At 40.3% G+C, this 27,404-nt stretch overlaps 1 protein-coding gene across 1 annotated transcript in view; it reads right to left on the bottom strand.

The window, feature by feature from the left end:
• Positions 1 to 26,806, bottom strand: part of LOC119254820 (aldehyde oxidase 4-like) — a 58,144-nt gene extending 31,338 nt beyond the window's left edge. Inside the window, exons 1-13 of the mRNA XM_037521877.1 lie at positions 26,753 to 26,806; positions 21,816 to 21,869; positions 19,451 to 19,454; positions 17,911 to 18,007; positions 15,711 to 15,819; positions 13,606 to 13,732; positions 9,738 to 9,799; positions 7,493 to 7,576; positions 6,779 to 6,859; positions 5,532 to 5,676; positions 5,212 to 5,304; positions 2,353 to 2,504; positions 493 to 586 (exon numbers count right to left, since the gene is read on the bottom strand). Coding sequence (XP_037377774.1) covers positions 493 to 586; positions 2,353 to 2,504; positions 5,212 to 5,304; positions 5,532 to 5,676; positions 6,779 to 6,859; positions 7,493 to 7,576; positions 9,738 to 9,799; positions 13,606 to 13,732; positions 15,711 to 15,819; positions 17,911 to 18,007; positions 19,451 to 19,454; positions 21,816 to 21,869; positions 26,753 to 26,806 — 1,156 coding nt within the window. The remainder of the gene's footprint in view (positions 1 to 492; positions 587 to 2,352; positions 2,505 to 5,211; positions 5,305 to 5,531; positions 5,677 to 6,778; positions 6,860 to 7,492; positions 7,577 to 9,737; positions 9,800 to 13,605; positions 13,733 to 15,710; positions 15,820 to 17,910; positions 18,008 to 19,450; positions 19,455 to 21,815; positions 21,870 to 26,752) is intronic.
• Positions 26,807 to 27,404: the final 598 nt, after the last annotated feature.

Genomic DNA, 27,404 nt, shown 5'->3' with positions numbered 1-27,404 from the left:
CTTTTATTTCTTTAAGTTTAAATCATTTCACCTGCAAAGCTCAAAATGCCTCTGGATAAAGGGAGACATAATGAATAATATGCCCTGGCAGCTTGATTTCATTTAAAATGAAAAGTCCTATGAAAAATTTGCCATATTTATAAAACTCTGAAATAAAATATGCCATTAAACTTTAAGATCACAGAGAAGAGCTTTCATTAATTTTTTCTTTAAAATTTTTGATAGTACAATTTGGACTGTTCATAAATGTGGCCAAATAGTTAAACTGTCTGATGCAACAACTTATCTGACCTACAAGATATCGAACATCTGGAGAACAGGATAATCAACTTCAGTTTCATCTTTATATTTGAGATAAGATAAATCTAGCCTATATATAGTTGATGAGTTTAAGTCAGATGCTCTGGGGTCCCTACTTCACAGTTCATGGAAGGAGCTACATAACTGACAGTGATAATTATAACATATGATGCCTAAAGCTTGATCTCTTACCTTTAGATACCAGATTGATGACAGCATTTCCTGCTGCTAAAATAGGATTTAGGTCAGAAAAATCAGGTCTGCTCACCACATGTCCTCCAAAAGTCTAAAGTAGAAAAAAAAGATGGCATTTTAAAAGCTACACTTCATTATTTGACAAATAACGAACCATGTATATAGGAAGCTTATGTAAAATTTTAATTCTTGTCTTTGTTTTATAGAAAGAGCTGGCAGAGTTTTGATGCACCTAAACAATTCAGACAAACTATTATATAAGATTCCCATGCCTGAACCCAACCCAAAGTTAGTGCTTGTGAAAATATTCCTGTCCATGTGCCATAAGGAGGGAAAATTTCTTTGACAACTGACCTAGTATGAGTGTTTGCTAAAGCAGGAAAGGAGATGAGCAGAGCCTGAGAAACACGCAAGACCTGGGATGGGAGCATTCACATCCCAGCTGTCTTCTGTGCTGCTGTGCTCAGTTCTTCTGTATTGCCACAGAAGAACAGTAAGTCTGCTTCACAGCCTTGGCCGGGGCCACTCAGTGGGGCTAAGAAGACAAGGTGATAGGGAGAGGAGCAACTTGGTTCAGAAAAAGGGCAGAGATGCCAAAGGTGAAACACATGGTAAAATTTGAGAACTGGCAGAAATAAGGCCAGAGATAATCAAGAGAAATGCTTTCCAGCAATGCTCGACTCCCCAGTATGTGTGAAATGGGCAGTATTTTGAACCAATTCCCCTGAAAGCATAAACAATAAAAAGCTTGATAACTGGAAATATAGAAGAATAAACATGTGGGGGCACATATTTAGAAACTAACCTCAGTGCAAAGATTAAAGAGGAGAATCAGTCACAAAAGGGGATTTTGGAAGTGTAGACTCTTGTTTATTATTCTACCTTGGGTAAGACATATTTTACAGACTGTGAAAGCTGCATAGGATCTTATAGACAATCCACTTAACTGAACCACCATTTTTAAAATGAAGAAACACTGACTTCAAAAGATCATATGGAATGATCCAGCCATTCCACTCCTAGGTATTTACCCAAAGGACACAGAAACATCAATTCCAAAGAACACCTGCACCCCTATGTTTATAGCAGCTCTATTTACAATAGCTAAGCTTTGGAAACAGCCCAAATGCCCAAAAATAGATGGCTGGATCAAGAAGATGTGGTACATATACACCATGGAATATTACTCAGCATTCAAAAAAGATAAACACATGCAATTTGCAGCAACATGGATGGCGCTGGAAGGGATCATGCTCAGCGAAATAAGCCAGAAAGAAAAAGAAAAATACCGGATGGTCTCACTCATAGCAGGAATCTAGAGAACTTAAATAAGGGACCAGGAAAATGAATAACTATAAGAAAGTGAAAATCAAAATCAACAAACAACTATGAACCAGAGACAGTTTTTGGGGAGTGGGGGGCGGGAGGGGAGGGATTGGGGTCAGAATGGGGGGTTGCAAATGTATGGGGAATATAAAAATAAAATTTATTGTTTAAAAAAAAAAATCATATGGAGCCTCCCCGGTGGCGCAGTGGTTGAGCACTGTGCTACAAAGCTGCCCGCAGCCTTTGCAGCACCGGTTTGATTCCCGGCCACCAGTGAGGGTCCCACATGGTGCGCAGATCTCTCCTACCGTGCCCGCTGCTCCCCTCAGCAGTGAACTTCATCAGTCTGCCTGCTCTGCTCTCTGCTCTGACTCTGGTGAATTATCTCACCCTCCCGCGCTTCTGACTATACCCAGTGCTTGTATAAATAAAGTATAAATAAATAAATAAATCTTTAAAAAAAAAAAAACTGAACATAACTAGAGGACTGTCTATAACTGTGGCTTAGCTCATCTAATCTAGAGAACATACCGCCATATTCCTAATCTGAGCTCCGGCAAGTGTTCTCAGATGCTTCAGGAGGGCACTGAAGGTCTTTGTCTTCTCCTTTGGTTGGTCCGAAACAATAAATTGCAAGGCATCATTCAACTGGGCCAGGCTGTATCCTGCGCCTATTGTCACCCCTGAAAGTCAGATAGTGGACTATAAGCTTCAAGTGAAGTGTGACAAGATAGAACTGCAGGGAAACAATCTTTCAAATATATCTTCTCTTCTCATATGAATTTAGAATGACAAAAATCAGAGATTATTAAAAATATGGCTGGCAATTTTCTTTATTACCAAATTTAAGTACCAAATTCTCTTTCTCTAATAAGTCAGAAGGAAAGAGAAAAGTATCTCTTTTCTAAACTAGGGTTCAGAAAAAAAAAAAAGACAAAACTAGTAGGCAAATTATAAATTCAAGAGATATACAGCAGGGGAGGGCCAAAACAGGGGCGGGAAAAGCACAAAGGACTATGGTGATGGTTCATGGGTGATATAGTGGTGGGAGATTTATGGGGACTAAATCTGAGGGGAGAAGTCAAATATTGTACAAAAATGAACAATGATGTAAAGTAAATAATAAATAAATAAATAAATATCACCCTCCCCCCAGAAAAAAAAAAACAACAACCCAACAAATTCTCTTTCTCAGTCATTATGCCACACATTGTAGGACATGGGAACCATAGATATCTAAAATATGTTATTCCATTTATTCTCAATTTAATGTTTTCCTCAATAAATTAATCAAATGCAAAAATTTCAGCCAAGGCCTTATAAGACTTTAAAAGATGGTTAATCTTAAATGGGAATTGACATGCAAATTTGCACTGTCTTTTGGGGCTTTCTCCATTGTCATTTCTTTCTATTGTTGTTCCCTTTTCAAAACAGCAAAAGCACATACTCCCTTGGGGTCAGTTTTATTTGCAAGTGTGTTTACAGGGAACACTTTCAGCTGTGACGTCATCCAGTTCATGCATTCTCAAAGTGGGCAATACACTAGAGAGGGTGAAAAAAATCTTGCTCTTTATATTCTGCTCATACATAGATAAAAAGCCTATCTGTAGTGTTAAAATTTCATGGGAGGATGATAAAGAAAAACTGTCTGTTGCTTCTTAGAGGCACAATAATAAATAAAAGGTTGGGAAACACTCATGGAGTTCTAAAGGCTCTACTTATTCTGTCCCTTTAGCTTGGACTTCCCTTCTAGCCCTCACTCCATCTCTTTCTGTGGGACTCTTGATAGGGGCTTGACAACAGCTAAAAAGATGAATGGGCAGGCTGACTTAAGATTGACAGATCAGAAGGGAGCAATTGATTTTCCATCTAATATCTGTTTGCTCACTGGGGAGACTCTGATTTTATGTAGGATTATTAGCTCCTGTAACCTGGTAGTCATTCAAATGCTGAGTTTGGGTACTTCAACAGTGGAGCATGTTTCTCAGACATCTTTATTTCTTGCATTATGTGGAAGAAATATTTGACTAAGAGTATGAAGACCTAGGAGCTACTCCTGCGATGGTAATGTGTTGGCTGTGTAAAGTTGAGGCAAGTTCAATGGAGTTGTTAAGTCTTAAAGTAGAGAAAGTTACTTAAACCCTTTGATTCTACATCTTCTTTAAGAGAATGGAGATGCCAAGGTTACTCGCTATGTCCCCGTCCCAGGGTGACTGTGAGAATCCAAGGAAACAGGGGATGAAAGCATCTGGTAAATTGTAAAGAATATAAAAATAAATAAGGTGGTGTTCACAGCTAAATTTTCTAATCTTATTACCCACACTAAAAAAAAATTGTTTTTTTGGTGAAAGTGTGTGGGGTGAGTAAACTTTGTGATTCTGGCAAGAACCTTTCCCTTTGTCCAGCCAATATCTCAGATCATTCCCTTCAGTTAATCCTTCCATATCAGGCCAAGCCACAAGGCACCTGCCCATAGTTATGACTCTCGGGGCAATGTAGTTCTGGGACACAAAGCTGAGTGGGCCAGCTGGCAAAAGTTCATAAAGGATACACAGTATATACTTAACAAATACATATTTTTTGAAGGTTTCCATACACTTTTAAATATCATTTTGGTCCAAGATGTCCTTAAATATTTGAAGTGTTATGAGTGGTTGCATATGTCCATTTTGTGTGGGGAGAGGGTATATGTTTTAACCTTTAGGTTCTAAAGGAGATCATTACCCTAAGAGACTAAGGAATGTCTGCATAGCTTAAACAAAACATTATGATAAAAGAATTGCATAGAATGCCACCTAGAATATCATCTCTGCTATCAAATCTGTTTTTCCGGATCATAGGCAGAATTAAGCATTTCCCCCCCTATATATTTGGAAAGCAATGTGTTCACACTTTTATTATAAAAGTCATTACAATTTATTTTTAGTTATTTGTTACAGTTGCTACTTGCTGCTAAACTTTCCCACTGTTACTAAGTGTTTTTGAAAGAGTAATTGAAAACTAGAGGTCAGTTAGTCTAGGAAGTGCTCAAATTAGCATAGTGCATGATTATCGACAGCCTGTCAGTAGCTACAACTAATTTGAAAAAGAAGGTTCTTGGGGCCTCCCCGATGGCGCAGTGGTTGAACGCTGGGTTGCCAGGCTGCCCGCAGCCTCTGCAGCTACGGTTCGCTCCCCGGCCACCAGGCAACGGTTCCACATGGTGTGCAGACCTCTCCTGCTGCCCGCTGCTCCCCTCAGCAGTGTACTTCATCGGTCTGCCTGTTCTGCTCACCGCTCTGGCTCTGGTGAATTCTCTCACCCTTCAGCACTTCTGACTGTACCCAGTGCTTGTATAAATAAATAAATACATCTTAAAAAAAAAAAAAGAGAAAAAAAGAAGGTTCTTACCGTCATTTGTGGTGTTCACAAAATGTAGCTCTGGAAGCCTGAGTGGAGATATGAAAACTGGATGGAATTCATTTCTGAATTTAATATTTGGTCCTTAAGGAGAAAAGTATTAAAGCAGTTAGTCAAGGAAGACAGTGGGTGCTAACAGATGTCATTTACTGATGATCCTGAGTTAAAATTGTGATGCCAATGACTCATTTGTAAAATGAAACAGTGGAGTGCTTCAAAAGACCATAGGTCATCATTAGTAAAAATGCATGACATTCGGATTTTAAAAAGACACGTGTTCCGGTTACCTAGTCTTGCCGAAAACCACCTACCCACTGTGGTGTTGCCCATGATGATGGGGGCTTGGGGGAAATTGGCTTTCAGCTCCAGAAGGTCACTCAGGGTCACAGGAGTATACCAGGTAGTCTTCTCCCCTTGGAATGTCCATCTTCTCTTGTTTGGGTCTTCTGCCATTCTCTGCAGAGAAGCAAAATCAATAGGTTTGCAAGCACAACTGTTGAAGGACTGTTCAAGCTGTATTTCCACTGTTCTGGGTGTCCAATTAGCCTGCTGGTCATTGCAACTTTTTGAGGTGACACAACTTCAGGGGATCAGGAAAGGATGGCCTAGTTTGAAACTACCTAGACTGATAAGATCTGTGTGGGCTCCACAGAATAAATGTTAACTAGGTGTCTGTCCATCAACTGGATAGAGCGGAAACTCCATCTATATTAGTAAGTATGTGAGGAGGATGTTACAAGGTATAGTAAAAATACCTTAGTCTGGAATTAAGGGGCCAGGCTTCTTGTTCTAGTTCTGCCCTAATAGTGACTCAGAGGAGCCTCATCTTTGGGAATTAGTTTTTTTATTTTTTGGACAGGTATCACTCAGAGGCAAAATTATCCTTAAAAATAATCCCTTGAGTCATTCACCAAACATAATAAGGGGGATATATATATATATATATATATATATATCTCCACAGTGTATTACATATATCCATACATCTATAGGTATTCACCTATATCTATACATATAATCTTTAAATGATAGTGAGTCCAAGTTCCCATACTCTGAGGGGCATGTGGAGACGAGACTCTAAAACCACGATCATGTCCATAGTCATGGAATGGAATGGTGGGCCTACCACACTGTTTATATATTATATTCTCTCTTTTTTCCCACTGGGTTGACATCATAGAGGTTAATTGTAAGAACAATGTAATCCCATTGTAATAAGTATTTTTTGATTTTTACTTTATTTTACAAAATGCCTTTAACATCATTCATGAGGTGGCTGTGTGACCTTGGGTAAGTTACCAACACTCTCTGAACTCAATATCTTATACCAAGGAGGTTAAACTGAAATATCTCTGAATACTACTCTTCTAAGTTGTTCTCTTCAAGTTACCTATAGTGGAGCTGAACCAGTCCTTAAGTGTGGGTTACTGCCCTACTGTGTGCTCCATGCTGGGCACAGTTCCAACTTTCAGTGTCTAATCCCCAGTGTTTCTATAGTATAATACAAACAGGCTTAAACCGTATCATGTCATAAGACAACAAACATAAAGTAACTTACTATTAGCTCAGGTGGAAATATAGGTTCCTGGGATGGATCCAAGGGCTGGAATTCATCTTCGTTGTACAGTTTGGTACACATCTCAACAAAACACAACAAAATACAAATGGATCTTGAGCTTCTTTGAGAGTCTGTAAGCCAGACTTCAGGGTCTGGGCCCACAGTGCTGACTCTGCAGTCACAAAATGGTGGGGCCCGAGCAGGGGGTGTCCCTGAGAGGAGTCCTTCCTGTCCCTACCTCCACCTCCTTCAGAGGACCATGAAGGGTTCCCAGCAGATTTCATGTCCTCTGGGGTCCCTCTTTTAGTGTCAGAAATTGGGTTTGGAACTTTAGTGCTGGACTTCAGAGGTTACTTGAAGATAATGATTTGCCCCGAGCATGAAGACACACTTCGGCCCCAGGCCTCTTAGTGCTGGAGGGGCAGGGGACAGGTGTGGGGGAGAAACCAGATTAAGGTGTAGGAACTTGGGATTCTTCTGAAGGAAAGTATCTGTGGTGGCCAGCCTCGATAAAGTCAAGGGTTTGCTAATTTGGGGGGTAATCTTCAAGACTGTTTATGCCTTGAGTTCACTAGCTTTGACGTTTCTCACTAAAAGAAAACTTGAATAAATTTGGATGTATATTGTATTCTTCAGGCATGTATATTGTATTCTTCAGGCATGTATATTGTATTCTTCAGGCATCCCAGTTGAAGTGGAATACCAGATACTTACTTTTTCCGGCTCCTCCTCAAAAGGCCTCTCTTCCTGATCCATGCAACATTTCCCTGATCCTTTCAATTGACAAACAGTTGATCCCTTAGGAAGTAATGCAGTTTAAAACAAAATCACTTGTCCATTCTTTAAACACCAACCCAGCAAGAAGCACCAGCCATATCTGGGCCCACAAGAGCTGTGGAAGAAGTAACAGAGTTCCTCAAGGACTGTGGTGGGGGTGGGGGCGTGGGGACCGAGAACAAACTTCTCCACTGCTGGACAATTAGGGCAAACTGAAGGGAGCATACTCGGGATGGAATCTTGGTGATGGTGTAACTCAGTTCTCATGGGAAGAGGAAAGGGGTTAGAGAACAGGGCTCAGACTTCTAACTGGGAGTGAGGTAAAAGGCATGTAGTTCAAGGTGGGAATATGTCCTTCCCCTTTTCCTGTGTCAAGAATTGTATGCTAACTAACCAGTTTTATCAATGTAAAATAGTTGGGTATAAAAGAAACTCTTTGTCTCTAGACCAGTGCTCAGACCTTATGGGACTACGCAGTACTGAGACCTCATGCATGAGTAATAAAACTTTCCTGGCCTCACCACAAAAAAAAAAAGGTGGGAATGAGAAAACCAAAAGTGTTGGCTGGCTCTTGAAATATGGTTCATATGAACTGCCTTTAAGACTTTCCAAGTATAATTATAAATAAACTGAATACCTGAGCATCTATGGACGTTATTGGAGTTATTTTGGACTTTTGTATCAGGTTTAAAATGATTTTAGTCTAATTTCCAGCACATTTCATGCAGACCCCAAGTGCTGAATTCATCGGTCAGTTACTGCAACTCTTAGACTAATCATTTCAGTATTTGGAATTAACTTGTATATCCTGAATTGTTTCTGGTCATCTAATATTGCATAAAATTTATTTTTACCTGGGCCCCTCTGGTGGCACAAGGTGTTAAGCACCGCACTATGAAGCAATCCACAGCCTCTGCACCACGAGTTCGATCCCCGGCTGTCCAGGGAGCAACCCACATGGTGAGGCAGACCCCTCCTGTCTCGCCTGCTGCTCCCCTCTGCAGTGTATTTCAGTCAGTCTGCCTTTTCTGTTCCCCACTCTGTCTCTGGTGAATCCTCTCACCCCCGGCATCTCTGGCCTGTACCCTAGTTCTTGTATGCATAAATAAATAAATCTTTAAAAAAATTATTTTTACCTAAAATTGGATGCTGGAAAAATACATTAACTGAAATCTTATGAAAGGTATGTCTCCTCTTGCCATTTAACTTTCTAAAAACTTAATATATCCCCAAACTATTCTTCTCTGCCATACACCTTAATCATTCTTTTCCAACTTCCTCCTTCTTATCTGGTTTCTTGATCTCTCAACCTTGAAGGTGACTTAGATTCCTTTCTCATCCTTCATTGTCCAGAGTTTATGATTCCAGAACCCCTCTATTTCCTGAAAGCTATTTTTCTGGGCACCTATCTCCCATACTGGTCTGGGTCCTCCTTCCCCCATGCGTGGGATACTGTGCCCACTCTCCTCGTATCTTTCTAGGATTATCCTTATCACAGGCAAGGTGCCAAGAATTTTCATTCTGAAATATTGTCCTTATTGTGTTGACTTCTGCTCTGAGAAAGACAGTAACTGTATATTGGTATAGCTAGCTGAAGTCTAAATTCCTTGGTCACATCAATTTTGTATCTTTCTCTATTTCTTACTTTCATGAATTTTTTTACTTGGAATTTTCTACTGACCTTTAAAAAAAAATCTATCCATTTCTGTCACTTGCTTAAAGACTTAGCTGGAAACTCCTGTTCTCTAATAAGCTTCCTTTATGTCTCTCCTTCCTGCTCACTAATTCTCTTTATCCCATGTTCCCTGAAAACTTACATACTTGGTATATATTGAACTTCTAATAGCTTGCTTTTCAATTATGTTTTATTGTTTCTTAGTCTATAGTTTATTTTCTTCAATAGACTTTGCATTTCTTGAAGTTATGGACTATATACTTCTTAGGGAAGTGCTTAATTTAGGGCTACAACAAGATATATGCCAAAAGTTTATTTAAAAAACAACAAAACAACAGTGGCATTCAATATGTAGAGTAAAACAATGAACATTAGAAAGGTCAACATGGGATCATTATTGATTATTGAATGCAATAGATGATTTTATACAAATTCTTATTAATATAGTAAATCACTGAATATATAATATGATATGATATGACATGATATAATATAATTTTAACTTACCACACTGAAAGTTTTTGCACTTTCTATTATTGGCCGGTATCCAGTACAGCGGCACAAATTACCTGATTGAGAAGAGATCAACTTTTAAGGAATGATATAGAAATATATTGTTCATTTATGTTTCATGATTCTTCTGTGTTTGCCAAACCAGCAAAATGACTCTTTCAAAAGTAGATTCTGTGATTGCATTTTCTTCCTGAAATACCACAAAGATATCCATAGTTTTCCCCAATCAGCTCTTTTACTTCATTTCCCACCCTTGACTTAGCTCATGTAACCTGTCACCCCATAATATCCCATGTGTAACCTTTGCTAAACTTTTCTCATGCAATATCCTTTCCCTCACATGTCCTCTTAGGCAAAGCATGCAATTTTTCAGGGCCCCACTCGCCCTATTCTATTGGGGTCTGGTTTAACACCCTCCTCAGAGCTCGTTAATTCACCATCTAGATCCTTCTGTAGACCTTTCATTGACTGTGCTGAGCGAGGCAGGGTCATTGGATCTTGAGCTTTTGGAGAGGGTAAGGATTTCCTAGATATTCTTGAACCCTCTCGGCACAGCACAGTATGTGTTCAGCAAGTTCAGTATTGTTTTAATCAGTCAACATTTCAAATGCAGGGTGTAAAAGGTGAGGAAACCACTTTCTAAAAAGTATATTTAAATTTTGTAGCCATGATAAATGATATTTAAGAAGAGGCTCTATTAACATGGGGAAGTCTTATGGAATACTGTTAAAATTATATACGTAATATAAAATTAAATATATAACAGTCACAGTATTTAAGATAAGCAAGCAAGAGCTATGCATAGAAAAGACTGAAAGAAAATACAAATAGCTGATTGTGCCTGTATCTTGGCGGCAAAGAGATGAGTTTTTTCCTTGTTTTTAATTTTTTTGGATTTTTATAAAAGGAATGATTGTTTTTATACTAGAAAATTTTAAATGTTTAAATACAGTTTAGAAATTTAAGAAATAATGTATGTATATAGATTGAACAGGTTTAACCACTTGAAAGTAAAGTGTTATGTGGAAGTTTGAGGCCAGTGAGTCATGTGGAAAGATGGTTAACAGACACACTCCTTTGTTTTTTATTGGAATAAGAATTGTTTAGGAAGAAATTGAAATCAAAAGATTGAGCAGCCATTATTTATTTATTTTTGCTAAGAGGAAAGAACATAAAAGGTCAGTTTACTAAAAATGGACTACCATATGACCCAGCAATTCCACTCCTGGGGATCTACGCAAAGGACATAAAAACATTGATTCAAAAGAACACCTGTACCCCTACATTTATTGCAGTACTATTTACAATAGGTAAAACCTGGAAACAACTCAAATGCCCAAAAATAGATGACTAGATCAAGAAGGTGTGGCACATATACACAATGGAATATTATTCAGCAATCAAAAAAGATAAACTCATGCCATTCGCAGCAACATGGATGGAATGTGAAGGTATTATGCTCAGTGAAATAAGCCGGAAGGAAAAAGAAAAATATTGGATGGTTTCACTTATAGCAGGAATATAGGGGAACCCAATAAGACATCAGTGTAAAAAATTAATAACAGTACAAAATACAACAAAGCAAAACCAGACAATTGTAAATCAGAGACATCCTGCAGGGGAGGAGGCAGGAGAGGGATCAGAGGGAGGAAGGGAGGAGCACAAGGGACTGTGGTGATGGTGCACGGGTGCACTGGGGAAGGAAACCCTATGGGGACTACACCTGAGGGGGTGAGAGGAAGCAAATATTGTTTAAAAATGAACAATGGTGTAAAAAAATTATTTAATAAAAAAAACACACACACAAAAATCCCTGAAGCTGTTGACCTAAAAAAAAAAAAAAAAGGAGCTGAAAAGTCTAGAACATAACTTCATGGCATGAGGAAAAACACTTAAGAGGCAATGAACACCTTCTCTACAGTAAAGCAAAAGCAAACATGAGAGATCAGAGGAAGCTAGTATCAGAATTTTTTTTTTTTAATATTTATACACGCACTGGGTACAGTCAGAAGCGCGGGAGGGTGAGAGAATTCACCAGAGCCAGAGCGGGGAGCAGAGCAGGCAGAAGGACCAAAGTACACTGCTGAGGGGAGCAGCGGGCGGCAGGAGAGGTCTGCGTGCCATGTGGCGCTGCAGAGGCTGCAGGCAGCTTCGCAACCCAGCGCTCAACCGCTGCGCCACCGGGTGAGGCCCAGTATCAGAATTTTTTGTCTTAGTGACATAATTAGTCTGGTGAGCCCCACTACAAGGCTCACCAACGGAAAGTTAATAGCACCCATTACAGAAATTCTTTTAAGTAGAAAAAAGAAGAAAATTAAAAATACTTTATTTCCTTAGTCTTGAAGGGGAAGAAAAGGTTAAATAAAGTGGTGATTTACACAAATGGACCTTTTTAAAAGGAATGTGTCATACATGACTGCACTTCTTTGAATTTTATTTTACATAATCATTTTTCTTAAAATACGAACATGAAGTTTATCAGTGTCTAATGCTGATAATTATAAAAAAGAACTCCAGTACATCAATTGTGAACAAAAATATACTCTCCACCTAGGTATATAATACACCTAGAATAAAGTTATCTATTTCACCAATTTAGCCAAATTTGACAACATAATTTCCTGTTGGTTGTGTTAATTACAGGCATGAAATCTGGGCAGAAGTTCCATTTCTGTAAGACTCTGTGCACATTCAAAGAAAGAAACAAAAAGTATGGCAAATCAAAAGAGCTCTGCTTTTCAAAGTCCGTATTACCTCATCTGTGTAGATTACTTCATAGAACGAAGTATCTATTGTTCAAACCCTTTCAGGTTTGGTTAAAATTACCATTGAATTCATAGGGCAAAGTTTTAATAGCACTGAATGAAAAGCTAAAAAAAAAATTGAGTAAAGAAGTTCTGGAGATAAGGTAAAATATTAGAGAATATTTACAGATCAGTTACAATAAAATTTAAGTTAAATTTTTGCCTCATTTTATTTTATATTTTTTCATTGTAAAACTGAATATATATCTAACTCTGTTTATCAAAAGGAACAAAGAGTTTTCTTACAATATTCAGAGGTTTGCTTTCACAACTTTCTTGCAAGAAGTTGTGACCAGTTACTTGAAAGTAGGCATGTTTGTTACAAAAAAACTACACTTATTAATGTACTTTCTTTTGGTAGAAAACTGTGTTTGCTTATTTAAATTTAATAGTTATTTTGTCTTAAGAGATTGAATTGCTCCCCAAGCTTACCCGTGATAACTAATTGCTATCTATGACCTCCTTGATATTATAATGAACTCAACCAGAACATAAAAATGTGAAGTATCTGAAAGTCTATTTTCTTTGTAAAATTAATTTTAGTAATTAAAGGTAATAAATTATTCTACTAGATTAACTTGATTGAGCAAAATCTCATTATTCTGCACTACCCAAATTTCCACATTTGGAAAAGATCATATTAAAAGTGTTAGAGGACCTCCCCTGGTGGTGCAGTGGTTGAGCAGTGGGTTGCGAGGCTGCCCCGCAGCCTCTGCAGCGCCAGTTCGATCCCCGGCCACTGGCGAGGGTCCCACAAAAAAAAAAAAAAAAAAAAAAAAAAGTGTTAGAAACAGCTCATTTGACTTTTGCATGATGACAAAGGCCCCCATTAAGGAAGAAAAGTTTATAATAAAATCAATTTCTGGCATCACTGCTGCCAAAATGAAGAGAGCTCTTCCTGGAAAGGATTTGAGTTAAGTAAGTGCTAAGAAGGTCTGCATCCTGGCCAGGAGATTGGAAATCCAAAGTTGGTCACACCTTCTCCCTCTGGTCTGGGGTCTCCTTCTCTAGACATGTGGGCACTTCCACCCTTCCTGCAGAGGACCAGGATGGCTCACCTCCAAGAGCTTCCATTATCTGCTCAGGGGTCGGCTCCACATGGTTCCTCAGCAGGGTGTAGATGGACATCACCATCCCGGGGCTGCAGAAGCCACACTGCGTGCCGTGGCATTTGGCGAGTCTTTCCTGAGAAGAAGTGTACATTATTTGCACTTGAAACCTCTCGTTTGCCTACTTTGGTCACCAGGCAGGAACAATGCTTATATATTTCGCTTTCCAGAAATACCTGCAGGGTAATAGATGTCATTCTGGGGAAAAAACAGCAACTTTCATTTCTTGAAATCATATTTGTTATTTTCCCCTTCAAGAAAAACCTAGTGTCAGGCATTAAGTCACTTTACTCTTTAGATGCTGGTTTCTTTATAGGTGAAATGGGAAGCGTAGTTCAGAAGAATAAGCAAAAAGCGTTTATGTCTATATGAGTTTTGGTCCTTCCTGCAACTGATTAGTTGTATGATCTTTACTGACTTACTTGACTTTTTCTTCACCTTTAAAATTAGGATAATACAATTCCATAGAACACCTGCACCCCTATGTTTATAGTAGCACTGTTTACAATAGCTAAGCTTTGGAAACAACCCAAATGCCCAAAAATAGATGACTGGATCAAGAAGATATGGTCCATATACACCATGGAATATTACTCAGCATTCAAAAAAGATAAACACATGCAATTTGCAGCAACATGGATGGCGCTGGAAGGGATCATGCTCAGCGAAATAAGCCAGAAAGAAAAAGAAAAATACCGGATGGTCTCACTCATAGCAGGAATCTAGAAAACTTAAATAAGGGACCAGGAAAATGAATAACTATAAGAAAGTGAAAATCAGAATCAACAAAAAACTATGAAACAGAGACACTTTTGGGGGGGTGGGGGCGGGAGGGGAGGGATTGGGATCAGAAAGGGGGGGGTTGCAACTGTATGGGGAATATAAAAATAAAATTTATTATTAAAAAATAAAAAAAAATAAAAATAAATAAAATTAGGATAATAATGGTATCCACTTGACAGGAGGTGGTGAGGATAAATGAATGACTATATGCAAATCATTGCGCATAGCCTCTGGCAAGCCATTGTCATGCCCTTCACCATCTCTATTAGAGAGCTTTTGATGGTTAGATGACATCATCTATAGAAATGCTTTGAATATTGTAAATTCATATTTAGTAGCATTGTGTCATCCTCATAATTAATTTATTTTTAAAAATTTATTTATACATACAAGAACTGAGGTACAGGCTAGAGGTGTGTGTGTGTGTGTGGAGGGGGTGAGAGGATTCACCAGAGACAGAGTGGGGAGCAGAATAGGCAGATTGACTGAAAAACACTGCAGAGGGTGAGACAGGAGAGGTATGCTGCACCATGTAGGTCTCCTCCCTGGCCAGGGATGGAACTTGTTCTACAGAGGCTGCAGGCAGCTTCATAGTGCTGCGTCTCACCCCCTTGTGCCACCAGGGAGGCCCCAAGAGAAGGAATTTCATGGTGATAACATAGCTCATAATTTTCTTTCTACACTCTGCTTTTAAAACAATGTCTGCAGAAATTCCTATTCTTGTATATAAAAATAACATTACCATTTCTTTAAAAAGTTTTCTAAGCTTTATTGAACACTTTGCATTTGGATTAAATGTGTTTTATTGTAGCACGGTATACAATCACTCCTGAGACATTTGGGGAGTGATTTGTACACACAATTAGCCTTTTTATTAGAATTCAGTCATTTTGAAATGTGGTAGACAACTAGTATCTTCTAGGAACTTCTAGTCTCCTATCTCATTTTCTTTTATCATACTGGACTGTCCTTATTTTAGTTTAAGTCAAGGAGAGGTCTGAGAAGTTAAGATATATTAAGATATATCATTAAGATACATTAAAATGAATGCAGATTTATTATAGTTCTTTGGGTTAAGATATAGTTACATCAATGAAGGGATATATTTTATACACCAATCTATGAAAAGATCCATAACTATGAAACACTGAATTATAAAATGAGAATTTAATAATGTACAAAGGATCTCAAGGTTAATGACCTAATGGGAGTCCTTGGAATACTCAGAATGTCTATGACAGTCCCTGCTCCCAGCCGCACTGTGCTCTCACCTGCACAGGGTGGATCCTGGTTTTGATACTTCCTACCCCTTCCACGGTGGTGACCGCAGCCCCATGCAGAGAGCAGATGGGCACCAGGCACGCAGTGACTGGATAATGACTGTGAGGGAATTATGTCAAGAAAACTCATTGGACTTGCAGGGTAATGTAACTCAGGCAGCTATTTCAGGTCAGGAAAGACATAAGACTTGCACTTCCCTGAGCATACAGAGACCCCTAGATATAAAACTATAAATGTCTGGATGTGTCTGAGGAAGGGCTTACATATGACTAGAACTGAATAATAGAAAGAAAAGTTGAGAAAAGAATAATAAAGAGTTTTAGGTAGGACCTCAAAGAGACTCTCATTCTCCATTCCTCCCCTCGTTCTCGGAAAAAGAAGTCTTGTCCTCATCACAAGATGATGTATTAGCTTATATAAGCTGCCATGGGGTTGTTGAGTGCAGTGACTCTCAACTGTGCAAAGTTTTAATAGATAATCTGATTGCACATTCCCTAAATTAAATCAGAATTTCCGGGGTGAGAGCAATTCATCATTTTTAAAACTCCACGCGGACTCCAAGCATGACTGGCCATCTCTCCCGCACAGTGTCTATAGTAATGACTGCAAGTAGGCAGCCCCATAGTCTCAATTCACTTTTTGGGAACGGGGTCCAGAGTTCATCGCTTCAGTTTTGCCTCTTAATTCCCACACTGGCTAAGTTCTAATCTCTTTTCAGGTGTGGGGATTGTCCCTTTCCCTTTATTGTCCTACTCAAGCTGAGAAAATGAAGAAAGGATAAGAATGTAGTTCTTGGCTCCAGCAGCCTTTTGACTCACAGAAGCGAGTCCCCAGTTGGACCGAACCGAATAGAGGCCCTGGAAGAGCATTTGATACACAGAGTCAGGGCAGGTCCATTGGGTGTCTTCCAGTTTCCCTTTCATAAAGTTTACCTCCTCTAATCTTATCTCAGTCTCCTCTTCTCTCAATAATGCTTCCTCCCCTCTTTGCCCTGCTAGCCTGACCTCGCTGCTTTCTGGGAGCTAGAGGTGAAGGCTCCTTCACTTCCAGCTGCCACTGCGCCCCTGAGCTGCAGTGAGTCTCACATCCACTTCAGGTCCAGAGGGTGAGGGATCTTCCTCCCCTGCACCCTGGACACCATCTATTCCTGTCTTGCCATGGTCTTGCTCCATCATCAATTGTCCTCCTAACCTGTTTGCTCCTAAGATCTCATTTCCCTAACCTGCTTTGAATCAAGAAATAGATTCAAATGTTTGCTGTGCTAAAAACAGAATCTCAAAACTTATGTCTCTCCCCAGCTACATGCCCATCTTTTGTGTCTTCATCAAGTTTCTCCGAGAGCTATCCACAATGTCCCAGCCTTCCAGTCAGTCCTGTACCACCTCTACTGTGCTGCCCAGCTTTCTATCTGAGGACATTGCTTGGAGAGCAACTTAGCAGCACTGAGGCGCTCTGGTATTTCATACTCCTTCAGCTCTGCCGGCTCTCTGTCTCCTTGATGGAGGTCTCTTACTTTGCCAGTCTCCCTGGCTGTATTTCCGTGGGGGTCCACACTCATAAGCCCCTCCCGCAGCTCCTGTTGCCTTCCACAGCTAGCACTCAAAGCTTGCTCCTGCCATCAATCGGCCATATGACCCTCGCAAGTTAACTCCCCTTGCCTCTCTTTCCTCTTTTTACAATGTGAGTGATTGTGATGTTTATTTTAAAGTTGTTTGTGTTTGGGGCACCAAATGTGATAATATAGTAGTCCCTTGCTATCCACATGAGACCTGTTCCAAGAATCCCTAGGATATCTAAAACTGCAGATAGCCAATCTACAAATACTGAGTTTTTCCCTGTACATACATATGATAAAACTTAATTTACAATTAAACTCTAAAATTAATTTATAAATTATAATGCATAAATTTATAATTTAATCACCATGGTTCTGGAGCCATCTACCAGAATGATGTTATCTCATCTCTGTGTTTAAGCCACTCTTGCCTGAAGCCCCACCTCCCCAATCTCCAAAATCTACTTAAAAGCAGAGGACGTGGGTGCATAGCAATCGGGAGCATGCCCTGAGAGACTGGAGCCCAGGACAGATATATTCCCATAGGAGCTTAGGAGTGCATGCGGGCCAGGAAAGAGGGAGGGGCTGTTTATCCAGGTGTGCCCAGAGCAGGGCTGGTTCAAGGCAAAGGATACTGGATCTTCTTGGTCTTGGGATCATATCTCGACACCATGACGGTGCAGGCGCCACAGCCTCCTCCCCCACAGCCATACTTGGTGCCTGTGAGGCGGACTGGAAGGAAGGGAGTCAAGGAAATAGCGCTCAGGCCACTTTGCTTTTCAGACTTCTCTCCTCCTGCTATCAGTAACAAGTATCAGGTTTTCTTGAGTTTGTACCAAGTTTTCTTGCTTAAATGCCCAAAAATAGATGACTGGATCAAGAAGATGTGGTACATATACACCATGGAATATTACTCAGCATTCAAAAAAGATAAACACATGCAATTTGCAGCAACATGGATGGCGCTGGAAGGGATCATGCTCAGCGAAATAATCCAGAAAGAAAAAGAAAAATACGGGATGGTCTCACTCATAGCAGGAATCTAGAAAACTTAAATAAGGGACCAGGAAAAAGAATAACTATAAGAAAGTGAAAATCAAAATCAACAAACAACTATGAACCAGAGACACTCTATGGGGGGTGGGGAGAGGGGAGGGGAGGGATTGGGGTCAAAATAAGGGGGTCGCAATTGTATGGGGAATATACAAATAAAATTTATAATTATAAATTAAAAAAAGAGAGATTGTTCTGCTTTCGGCATATAAATGAACTCATTGATGAAAGACTGCTGAGGAGAAATCCTTGCAGACCCACCTGCACACTGAATTATCTAAAAACCTTGGGGACCAGATGCATTTCTGAATACAGAATGTTCCAGATTTTAGAAAAGCATAAGATAGCATTCCCAAGGGGCTCTAGGCAGCAACTTGTAATCAAACACCAGAATATCTCTGCCAGGAACCATATGGATATTCAAATTAAGTGAGATCCACAAAGACTACAAAGAAACTTGTATCTGGTTAGGTGAGGATTTGCATCCAAATGAGATGTGCAAACTTACTGAATTCAAAACTGTGAACCTGCTGGTTCTGGATTCATGGAATGTTCTCACTGAGGAGGTGATGGGAGGTGTGCAAAACTCAGAAAATCCCCGTGGGAGGTTTAGCTTTCCATGGTTCAGCAGTGTGAAGGCTTCTGCCTTCTGATGGGATTAGAGATTAATTTAATCACTTTGGTTCCAGAGCCAGTAATATCAACAGTCCCTGTGTACATTTTCTCCATAAGAAATTTGCATATTTCATAAAAAGAGAACAAATAATATATGGAAATTCTCTGCTTTCTTTTCTATAAGAATCTACTGAAATTCACATTTTTTTTCTTCTTCTTCTAGCTGAGGTTTAAAAAGGATTTCATGGGTGGAGGTCATAATTGACTTGGGTGGAGGTTAAGACTAACTTTATCTTGGAAACTGGACCAAGAGGCCCCTGGGGGTAAGAGCTGGGAAGTTCTCTACCAAGGTCCAGAGGGGCCGCACATCCCCCTTCTGTTATTGGTCCCTAGGTGGAGCCAGTTCTGTCTGCTCAGGCAGTTTGGATTTTCCACCTCCAGTCAGGGGCTGGATTCACGCTTGCAACACCTCAGAAGAGCTCAACGGAAAGGGCACGAGAGGCCAACTCACCTGTCCTCTTTGCTGTTGGCACCCTGAAATGTCCAAGCAAAGCAATCCAGGTGTTGTGTGATTCCAAGAGGGGAGGCCACACTTCACTTTCTTGGGCCTTAAAATAGTGCCTTGATCACATGTTAATGCTGGCCTAAGTGAAAAATTTTGTCCTCTGACCAAAAACAACCAGTTTGATACTCCCACCACCCTCACCAGAAGTGCCTGACTCAAGCAGTTACTTCCCTCCTCCGTGGATGCATCATAAAGGCCATCATTAGGGAGGGTTCCTGGATAAAATATAGTCTGCAGGCGAAATCTGAATTTCAGATAAGCAACTAATACTCTCTTAGGCAAGTATGTTCTATGCATTCAAATTCAGATTTAATGGGGAGTCTTCTATTTGCATGTGCTAGGTCTGGCAACCCTCCTTAAGTTCAAATATAAACTAGACATCGGAAACTTGTTTTTTCAAGTGGAAAAGTTTCTCAGTGTCCCCAAGATACACAGCCCCACAGCATATCCAGAATGTCCTGAGGTGCCAATGTGTACACTGGAATTCTACTGGGATCTGGTCACTCATCAGTGAGTTGCCGTGTCCACTATGCAAGACAGGGCATGTGACAGGGTCAACCTTGATCCTTGGCCTCCAGGACGTCACAGCTTATTTCTCTTCCTTTATCTCTCATCACTTCCTCCCACCACCTACAACTCTTAAACCACTGTATTCTCTTGTCTCAGCTTCCCGCACTCCTTTCTTCCCCTCCTGCTAACAGGAATACCCTCTCCCCCAAACTTCTGTTTGTCCAGAAGATTCTTCCTCAACCCTCATCTCTTTCTTTCCTCCCAAGCCCAGTGTGAGTGCCAGCCCCTGTGTCCCCACAAGTCACTCTTGCCTCCTCACCGCTGTCTCTCCCACTAGACTGAAGGCAGATGCTATCTCTTCCAGCTGACCTCGGAGCACCTGCTAATTGGTCAAGTCTGTTAGCTGTGTGAGGAATTATCTCAAAAACTGTAATAAGTGTTAGGGCTTCAGTGATGAGCACGTAAAGGGTATAGGCAAACAAGACCAATGGTTAGGGAACCTCTGAGCCATCCCATTTCCTCAGTTTTATCCTAGGGTCAGAATCTCACGGAAACAAAGCAGCTCTAAAATGACATACCCTCCTTGTCCCAAGTAGCTGTGGGCTCTTTGGGGTGCATTATCTCACTCTGCAGATCAGATTGCTTCACACCTGGCCAGGAGGTGACAAGGGAGAGGTGATACAGGATCACACCCAGCAGGTCTGGGCAGGGCAGGGCGTGGGGTGGGTGACTCAGGGATGGCAGGTGATGGGCTCACCTCCAAACACATTTTGTTCTTTGTGACTATGTCCTGTTCTGAGAATGACACAGAGGACAGGTCCCAAGTCAGCAGTGAATTAAAGTTTTGTGGGAGCCTGAGGAGTCTATAGAATTACAGATCTACCTTAAGGAGAAGAATGTAAAATCATGCATATAAGTTTATTATTATTGTTTTTCATCAGCACACAGTTTTTTCACAGCAAGTTGATTGAGGGAATGAAAAAAGGAAAGAAAGACACCTGCACAGACACAGACAGGCAGGCTTAAAAGACAAGAGTTGCATTTTTGAAAGGCTTAAGTTTAAGAAAAGAAATGCCCGCATGCACACAGGCAGGCAGTGAGCTGCCCAGACATAAGTTTATGTGCGGAGCTTTGAACGCGGTCAAAAAAGCCTTATAAAAAGCAAAGGCGGCTGGTGCTGGTCGGTGCTGATTCCGGCAGAGAATCTGCGCTACCCACAAATATTCAAGTTACTCACAACTTGAGGAACAAATTAAAAATAAAGCTCCTGACTCCACTCTGGAAAGGAATGGGCAGAAGGGGCGCTGGGGAGAAGGGGTGGGGCCCGAGACAGTGTTCCTAGGGCCCTCTGGTCAGGCTTATTCAGGAATCCACTTTCAGCTGAATACAGATTAATTTCTTCATTTAAGTTATTGACAGAAAGCCTGGGAAAGTATGTAGTGGATTTAGAACTGACAGAAAAGCAAAGTGATGGGTGACTACTAACGACATTTTGAAGCTGAATAAATTGGTGATGGAGCAGAACCAATGAGGAGAATTTGGATATTGTGTGTGTGTGTGTGTGTGTGTGTGTGTGTGTGTGTGTGTGTGAGACTATAAACCCAGTTCCTGGAACGGGGCCTTAGGGAACGATAATGGCTATCGTAATAAAATGACTGGGTAAGAAACCAGACCTTACAAGCCAACACAGGTCATTTACCTAGAGCAAAATCAAGGTGCCTCTCTTTATAAGTCATAGTATGTTCTCTTTTTACCACCCAATCCAGATTGATTGCAGCCAAATATAAGGATATGGACTTTCCTCAGGTAGAATAGCAGATTCACTTCAGGATCAGCATTCTTCTCTATGACCTATGTTGTGAATGAGAGAAGGGATTTTAGAAAGGTATTACCAACATGTTATACAATTCTGTTCATTATTTGGGGGGTTTGTTATTGAAAGAAGGTGGTTTCATGGGAAAAAATAATAAACTTTTCTAACACTTGGGACCAGAATTTTCAAGAAGTTATGGAGAATTTTTTCAATGTCTGAATTTTCCAATTTTTGTGACAATTATAAAGTCTGGATTGTTTTTCCTTAGCATTACTGAGGAAGGGCCCTGAAGGCGTTCCTGGACCCAGCTGCAGTGTGGGTGTATGTGGAGGCTTTCCTACACCAACAAGCGAGCCTCAGACACCAGCAGGGTATCTAAGTATCTAACTTAATTCAGCTCAATCCTGACACTATCTCCCCATAGACAGAATCAGATTCCACAGGGTTAAGGACTTGTTGCCCAAGATCACCCTCTTCAGATACCAGCTGCAAACCCAGGCAAAACCAAACCTGTGACCTATGCTTCTTACCCAGGATTCCAGATTAGAGAGCCCCATAGCCCTTCCTCTAGCTTCAGCTGCTAGTCACGAACTCAGGTTATTGCCCATGTTTCTGACTGACTGGGATAAATCAGAGAGGTTCCCATAACTCCCTTCTTCGTTTTGATTAATTTGCTAGTGTGGCTCACAGAACTTAGATCTTTCTGCTCATTAGATCACGAAATTATTACAAAAGGATATAACTCAGGAGCATCCAGACGGAAGAGATGTACAGGGCAAGGTGTGTGGGGAGGGGTGGAGCTTTCATGCCTTCTCCATGTGCTCCCCTCTCCCAGCAGCTCCACAACCTGGAGGCTTTCTGAACCCCATCATCTTAGTTTTTATGGAGGTCACATTAGTTAGGCACAATTGACTACATCACTCATGATTGGTGATTGTTTCAACCTGGAGCCCCTCTCGCTCTGTGGGTGGCACCGGAAGTTTCTACCCTCTAATCACTTAGTTGGTTCTCAGGCAACAAGCCTTCATCCTTAGGTGCTTCTGAAAGTCACCTCATTCATATAACAAAAGACACCTTTCCCATTCTAGACATGAAATTCTGAGTTTGGGGAGTTGTGAGTTGGGAATTAAGGGCAAAAGCAAATTCATATGAAAATTATAATTTGATCATCGGAATGATCAAAATGATCAAATCACCGGAAATATATATTTCTTAGCAATAAGTATCACAAACCCAGATGGGAAAACATGCGCAGATTACAAAATTGACCCAGATAACTCAAGGCCATATATAGTCATAAAAATGGTTAGTCAGAGATTTCCTAAGGGAGTCGCAGGGAGCATGTTATGCAGGAGGCAATTCTGTCCATACTCCCTCTCCATCAGGTATCTCCACTCTGGCTGTCAGATTGTGCTCCAGGCTGCTCCGATAATCAAAGCCAGCAAATGAGATGAAAGCTGTGTGCTCTCCTGGCCCAGGAAGTACCTCTGCTAGGAAGAGTCAGGCAAGATCAAAGGGAAGAATTGGAGAGAAATTTACCTGGAAGGATAGTGACACTGAAGGATAGTGACACAGAAATAGAGGGCATCATCCCACTAAAAGTGTTATTTATTTTTATCACCCCTGACAAAGGCAAGAGACCTGCATTATTCTTCATATACTGCCTCCTATTTCCAAATCTCCTTTTGAGTCCTCAGAAGATCACTCAGCCAGATCTGAACTCACCATCCAATCTTCTTGGAATTGTAGCATGCAGAAGGGACTAAGTATGGTGGCATTACAGAAGCAAAGCACTACAGTAATATTTGCTGTAATACCCTCATTGTGTGACTTTGGAAATTTTTTCCAAAGGTAGAAAAATAGGAATTAGGGGAACAAGATGATAGGTGGGCTAGGACTACTATTCCTTTCTCCCGTCTGCCTTGTATTGAGGGGACACAGCCTGTTAACATTATTCTCTGCTATAAAGACATCAGTATTCCTGATACAGCATTCCATGTAAACAATACTTCCTCCCCAATCAGTTTTAGCTGCCTCTCAGTGCAACGCTTCTTTAATGCTTCCATCCATCATGATATTGTCTCAGGCCCAATATATGATATATGGCATTTGGAGAATGAAGATTCCAAAGGAGGAGGCAAGTCTAGATTTGGGGTATTTAATTAAAGGCTGTCAACTGCAATTCTGATATATCAAATGCATCCTATTTCTGGCCATTTATTTCTTTATTTATCTATTTATCTAAAATATTTATTTATTTATGCATATAAGAGCTGGGGTAAGGGCCAGAGATGTGGTGAGTGAGAGGATTCACCAGAGACAGAGTGGGGAACAGAACAGGCAGACTGACTGGAATACACAGCTGAGGGGAACAGCGGGTGAAACCCTGCACCATGTGGGTTTCTCCCTGGCCGGGGATCGAACTCGTGCTGCAGAGGCTGCGGATTGATTTATAGTGCAGTGCTTGACCCCTTGTGCCACCAGGGAGGCCCCTTCCTGGCCATTTAGAGACTACTTATATATCATGTAAGAAATACTGTTCATACCATTAGTCACACTACTATCCTGTCCTGGTATGTTCTATTTTTTCAACAATTTATAGACAGTTGGGAAATCTTAATTTTTTTTAGTAAGCAAATGAAAAGCATACAAGTGCTTCAGTAAACTCTTATAATCAGAGAGGCTAATGAAACCACAACAAGACACCACTTACATTAACCTTAGCCAACCTCAGATTAGCTAAGCCTGGGAAGTTTGATTATACCAAGTACTGGCACTTCATAGATTGGCACATCTATAAGGCAAGGAAACAGCATCGTTATGCAATACATTGCAAGAAATTTAACCGGTGCAAGCCTGTGGAAAGTCACCTGGCGTGACATTAGCAGGCTACAATCTCACTTAGAGATTTCCTTTCCAGAGCCAAAGAGGAGGCACATGGTAGGCTGTTCATTGTAGCATTTCTTGGGTAGTGGAGAAATGTCCCGTGTGTATCTGTCACTGTGGTAATAGAGAAGAATGAAGGATATGGTATCCTGGAGAACTATGTGTGCAGAAGGAAAGAGCCAAGTGTTCAAAGAGCAACACTGATAGATCTTATAAACTGTGCTGAGTCACAAGAGAAGCAAATGGAGATTGATAAAAAATAATACCACTGTATAAGCAAATAATACACACATCTGTATTTCTAAATAACCATATGGAAAGTAAATAGAATATATATATATATTTATATGTATAAATATTTACACACAGATATATAGACTATATCTCTATATCTCTATATGTAATTTTAAAAGCACAAGTGTATATATGCAGGAAGGAAATAGAAGATAGGAAATAAAAAGAAAAAATAAAATAATATAAAAAATAGGGCCTCCCTGGTGGCGCAGCGGTTGAGTGCTGGGTTGCGAGGCTGCAATGCCTGCAGCGCCGGTTCAATCCCCGGCCACCGGGCGAGGGTCCCACATGGCGCGCAGACCTCTCATGCCGCCCACTGCTCCCCTCAGCAGTGTACTTTGGCCCTTCTGCCTGCTCTGTTCCCCGCTCTGGCTCTGGTGAATTCTCTCACCCTCCCGCTCTTCTGGCTGTACCCAGTGCTTGTATAAATAAATAAATAAATCTTAAAAAAAATAAATAATATAAAAAATAAATGCGAAGTCTTGTCCAGATTGTGATAATGATGTATTATTGATCAGGGAGTATGCTTTGCCCAACCTATGTCCCTCAGTCTAAAGAAGGTCAAACAACCACAAAAATAAAAACAAAACCATTTTGTCATAGAATTGTATTTATATATACTTTCTTCTGATGCCATCTGTAACTTGTCTTACAAATTTGTAAAACAGAAAAGGGTAAAAACAGCAAAATATAGGCTGCATTTGAAAGACCGCAAACTTGAAGAGGGATAACCATTCTAATGTGCTTCTAGAGATTAAGCCAACAGAGCAGCAAGACCCATTTTCTTCACATTTAGAAAGTTCTTAGGTTTTGAATATCTACAATTTGTTACTCAGCAGTCGTTTTTCTGATTTTTCCAGTCAGCGTGTTCAAAATCCTGCACTATCAGCAGACAGTATTGCTAAACCCATTTTCTTCACTCTTTTCTTTCTTCTTCACTTTTTTTCAGTTCATAGTTTTCCTAAAAATGATGTTTCCCTGCTATCTTGCCTTAATTAAAAGTTGTTTTCTCCTTTAGAGATGAATGGAATCCAATAAAATTGAGACTTGGAGAAATGAAAGCATTAACACAAAATCCTTTTCACAATAAATATCTATTTTAAATTTTTACTAGGCTTTTTTCTAATTGTTCACAAGCACCTCAAGCTTTCTATTCATTTTGTAAATTAAAGTACTGGGTTGAGAAGGGTTGGCATAGCTAAGCTTTAGAGTTGCCACATCTCTTCCATGGTGCAGAAAGCAGTCTATTAATTCCATCAGACAGACAGAGACGCTTCAGTCTGTCTCCTCAGTCCGAGGAAATTAAGTAAGGCAAAGGAAAATTATTGAGTCTTGTGATTTTTATTGTCCTCAGTGTCACAAATGCCTCCCTTTAAAAAAGCAGTGGTGAAATCAAGTAGAGCTAGTTGAAATAAAGGGGGAATGACAAAATTTTCATATCTGTGTCCTGGAGCCCAACTGTCAGAATGCACCCCCATTGTAATATAAGATACAAAAATGAAGCTCTTCACTGATTCTGAAAAAAAGTAAAGAACTGGCAAAGTCCCCTGGCTTTCAGAATTTTGTACTAAACCTTGAACTAATGATCCATGTTCAAGGCCACATCTCGATATCTGACTTCAAAAAGACACAAGAGAGAGAGGTTAAGGAAATAAAAAGCAGCATCCTAGTGTCCAAAAAAATTAGCTTTACTTTCATCCCTGGTATATGAAAATTCAAATTAATCAGCACACACACTTACCTTTTTTCCATTCACAAAAAAAATGAGCTCATCAGAACTGGGAAGAGAAGGCATCATGCCAGGGAAATATACTCCACCAGGAGAGAGCTTTTTTTGTTTTCTAAAAAGCAGATATGTGGGAACAAAAACCTGGACGCCTAGGAGCTTTGGGGAAGCCCAAACTGCAGCAGCAGGCTGACAGGGGGTGATTTATAGCCTCACTGCCAGAAGAGGCGCGCCAACTGCAGCCTCCGCCTGGCCCAAGAGCACCGCAGAGGCTCTTGGCAAAGGCCCGCCTGGCTGCCGCCTTCCCATGAGTCAACTTGAGTATTTGCCTGTGCCCTTTGGAGTCCAAGAGTGGTTTCCCTAGGGGTATGAGCTGAAAGCCAGGGATTAGCAAATGAAAGTGAGTTTTAAACATGTTATTATTATTTTTATTAGACTAGCCAAGCTATCCATCAATAAAAAGCTATTAAAATTCATCAACCTTTAATTCTTTCTTGGGTTTTTTCTTGTGTTAAAGGGCAAAGGGAAGATTTCATCATGCACAGAAAGTAAAGACTTCATAAATATGTTTTTTAAACTTGATTATAACCACCTTCAAGTTCATTTTCTTTCCTTAACTTTTTGGTTCTCACTTATTCCCTCAAATGTAAGGGTTCAGATCATCCCC

The sequence above is a fragment of the Talpa occidentalis genome, unplaced genomic scaffold (genome assembly GCF_014898055.3).
Source record: "Talpa occidentalis isolate TD23 unplaced genomic scaffold, MPIMG_talOcc4v2.1 talOcc4.3, whole genome shotgun sequence".
Taxonomy (NCBI): Eukaryota; Metazoa; Chordata; class Mammalia; order Eulipotyphla; family Talpidae; genus Talpa; species Talpa occidentalis.
This window is presented reverse-complemented; position numbering and strand designations above follow the sequence as displayed.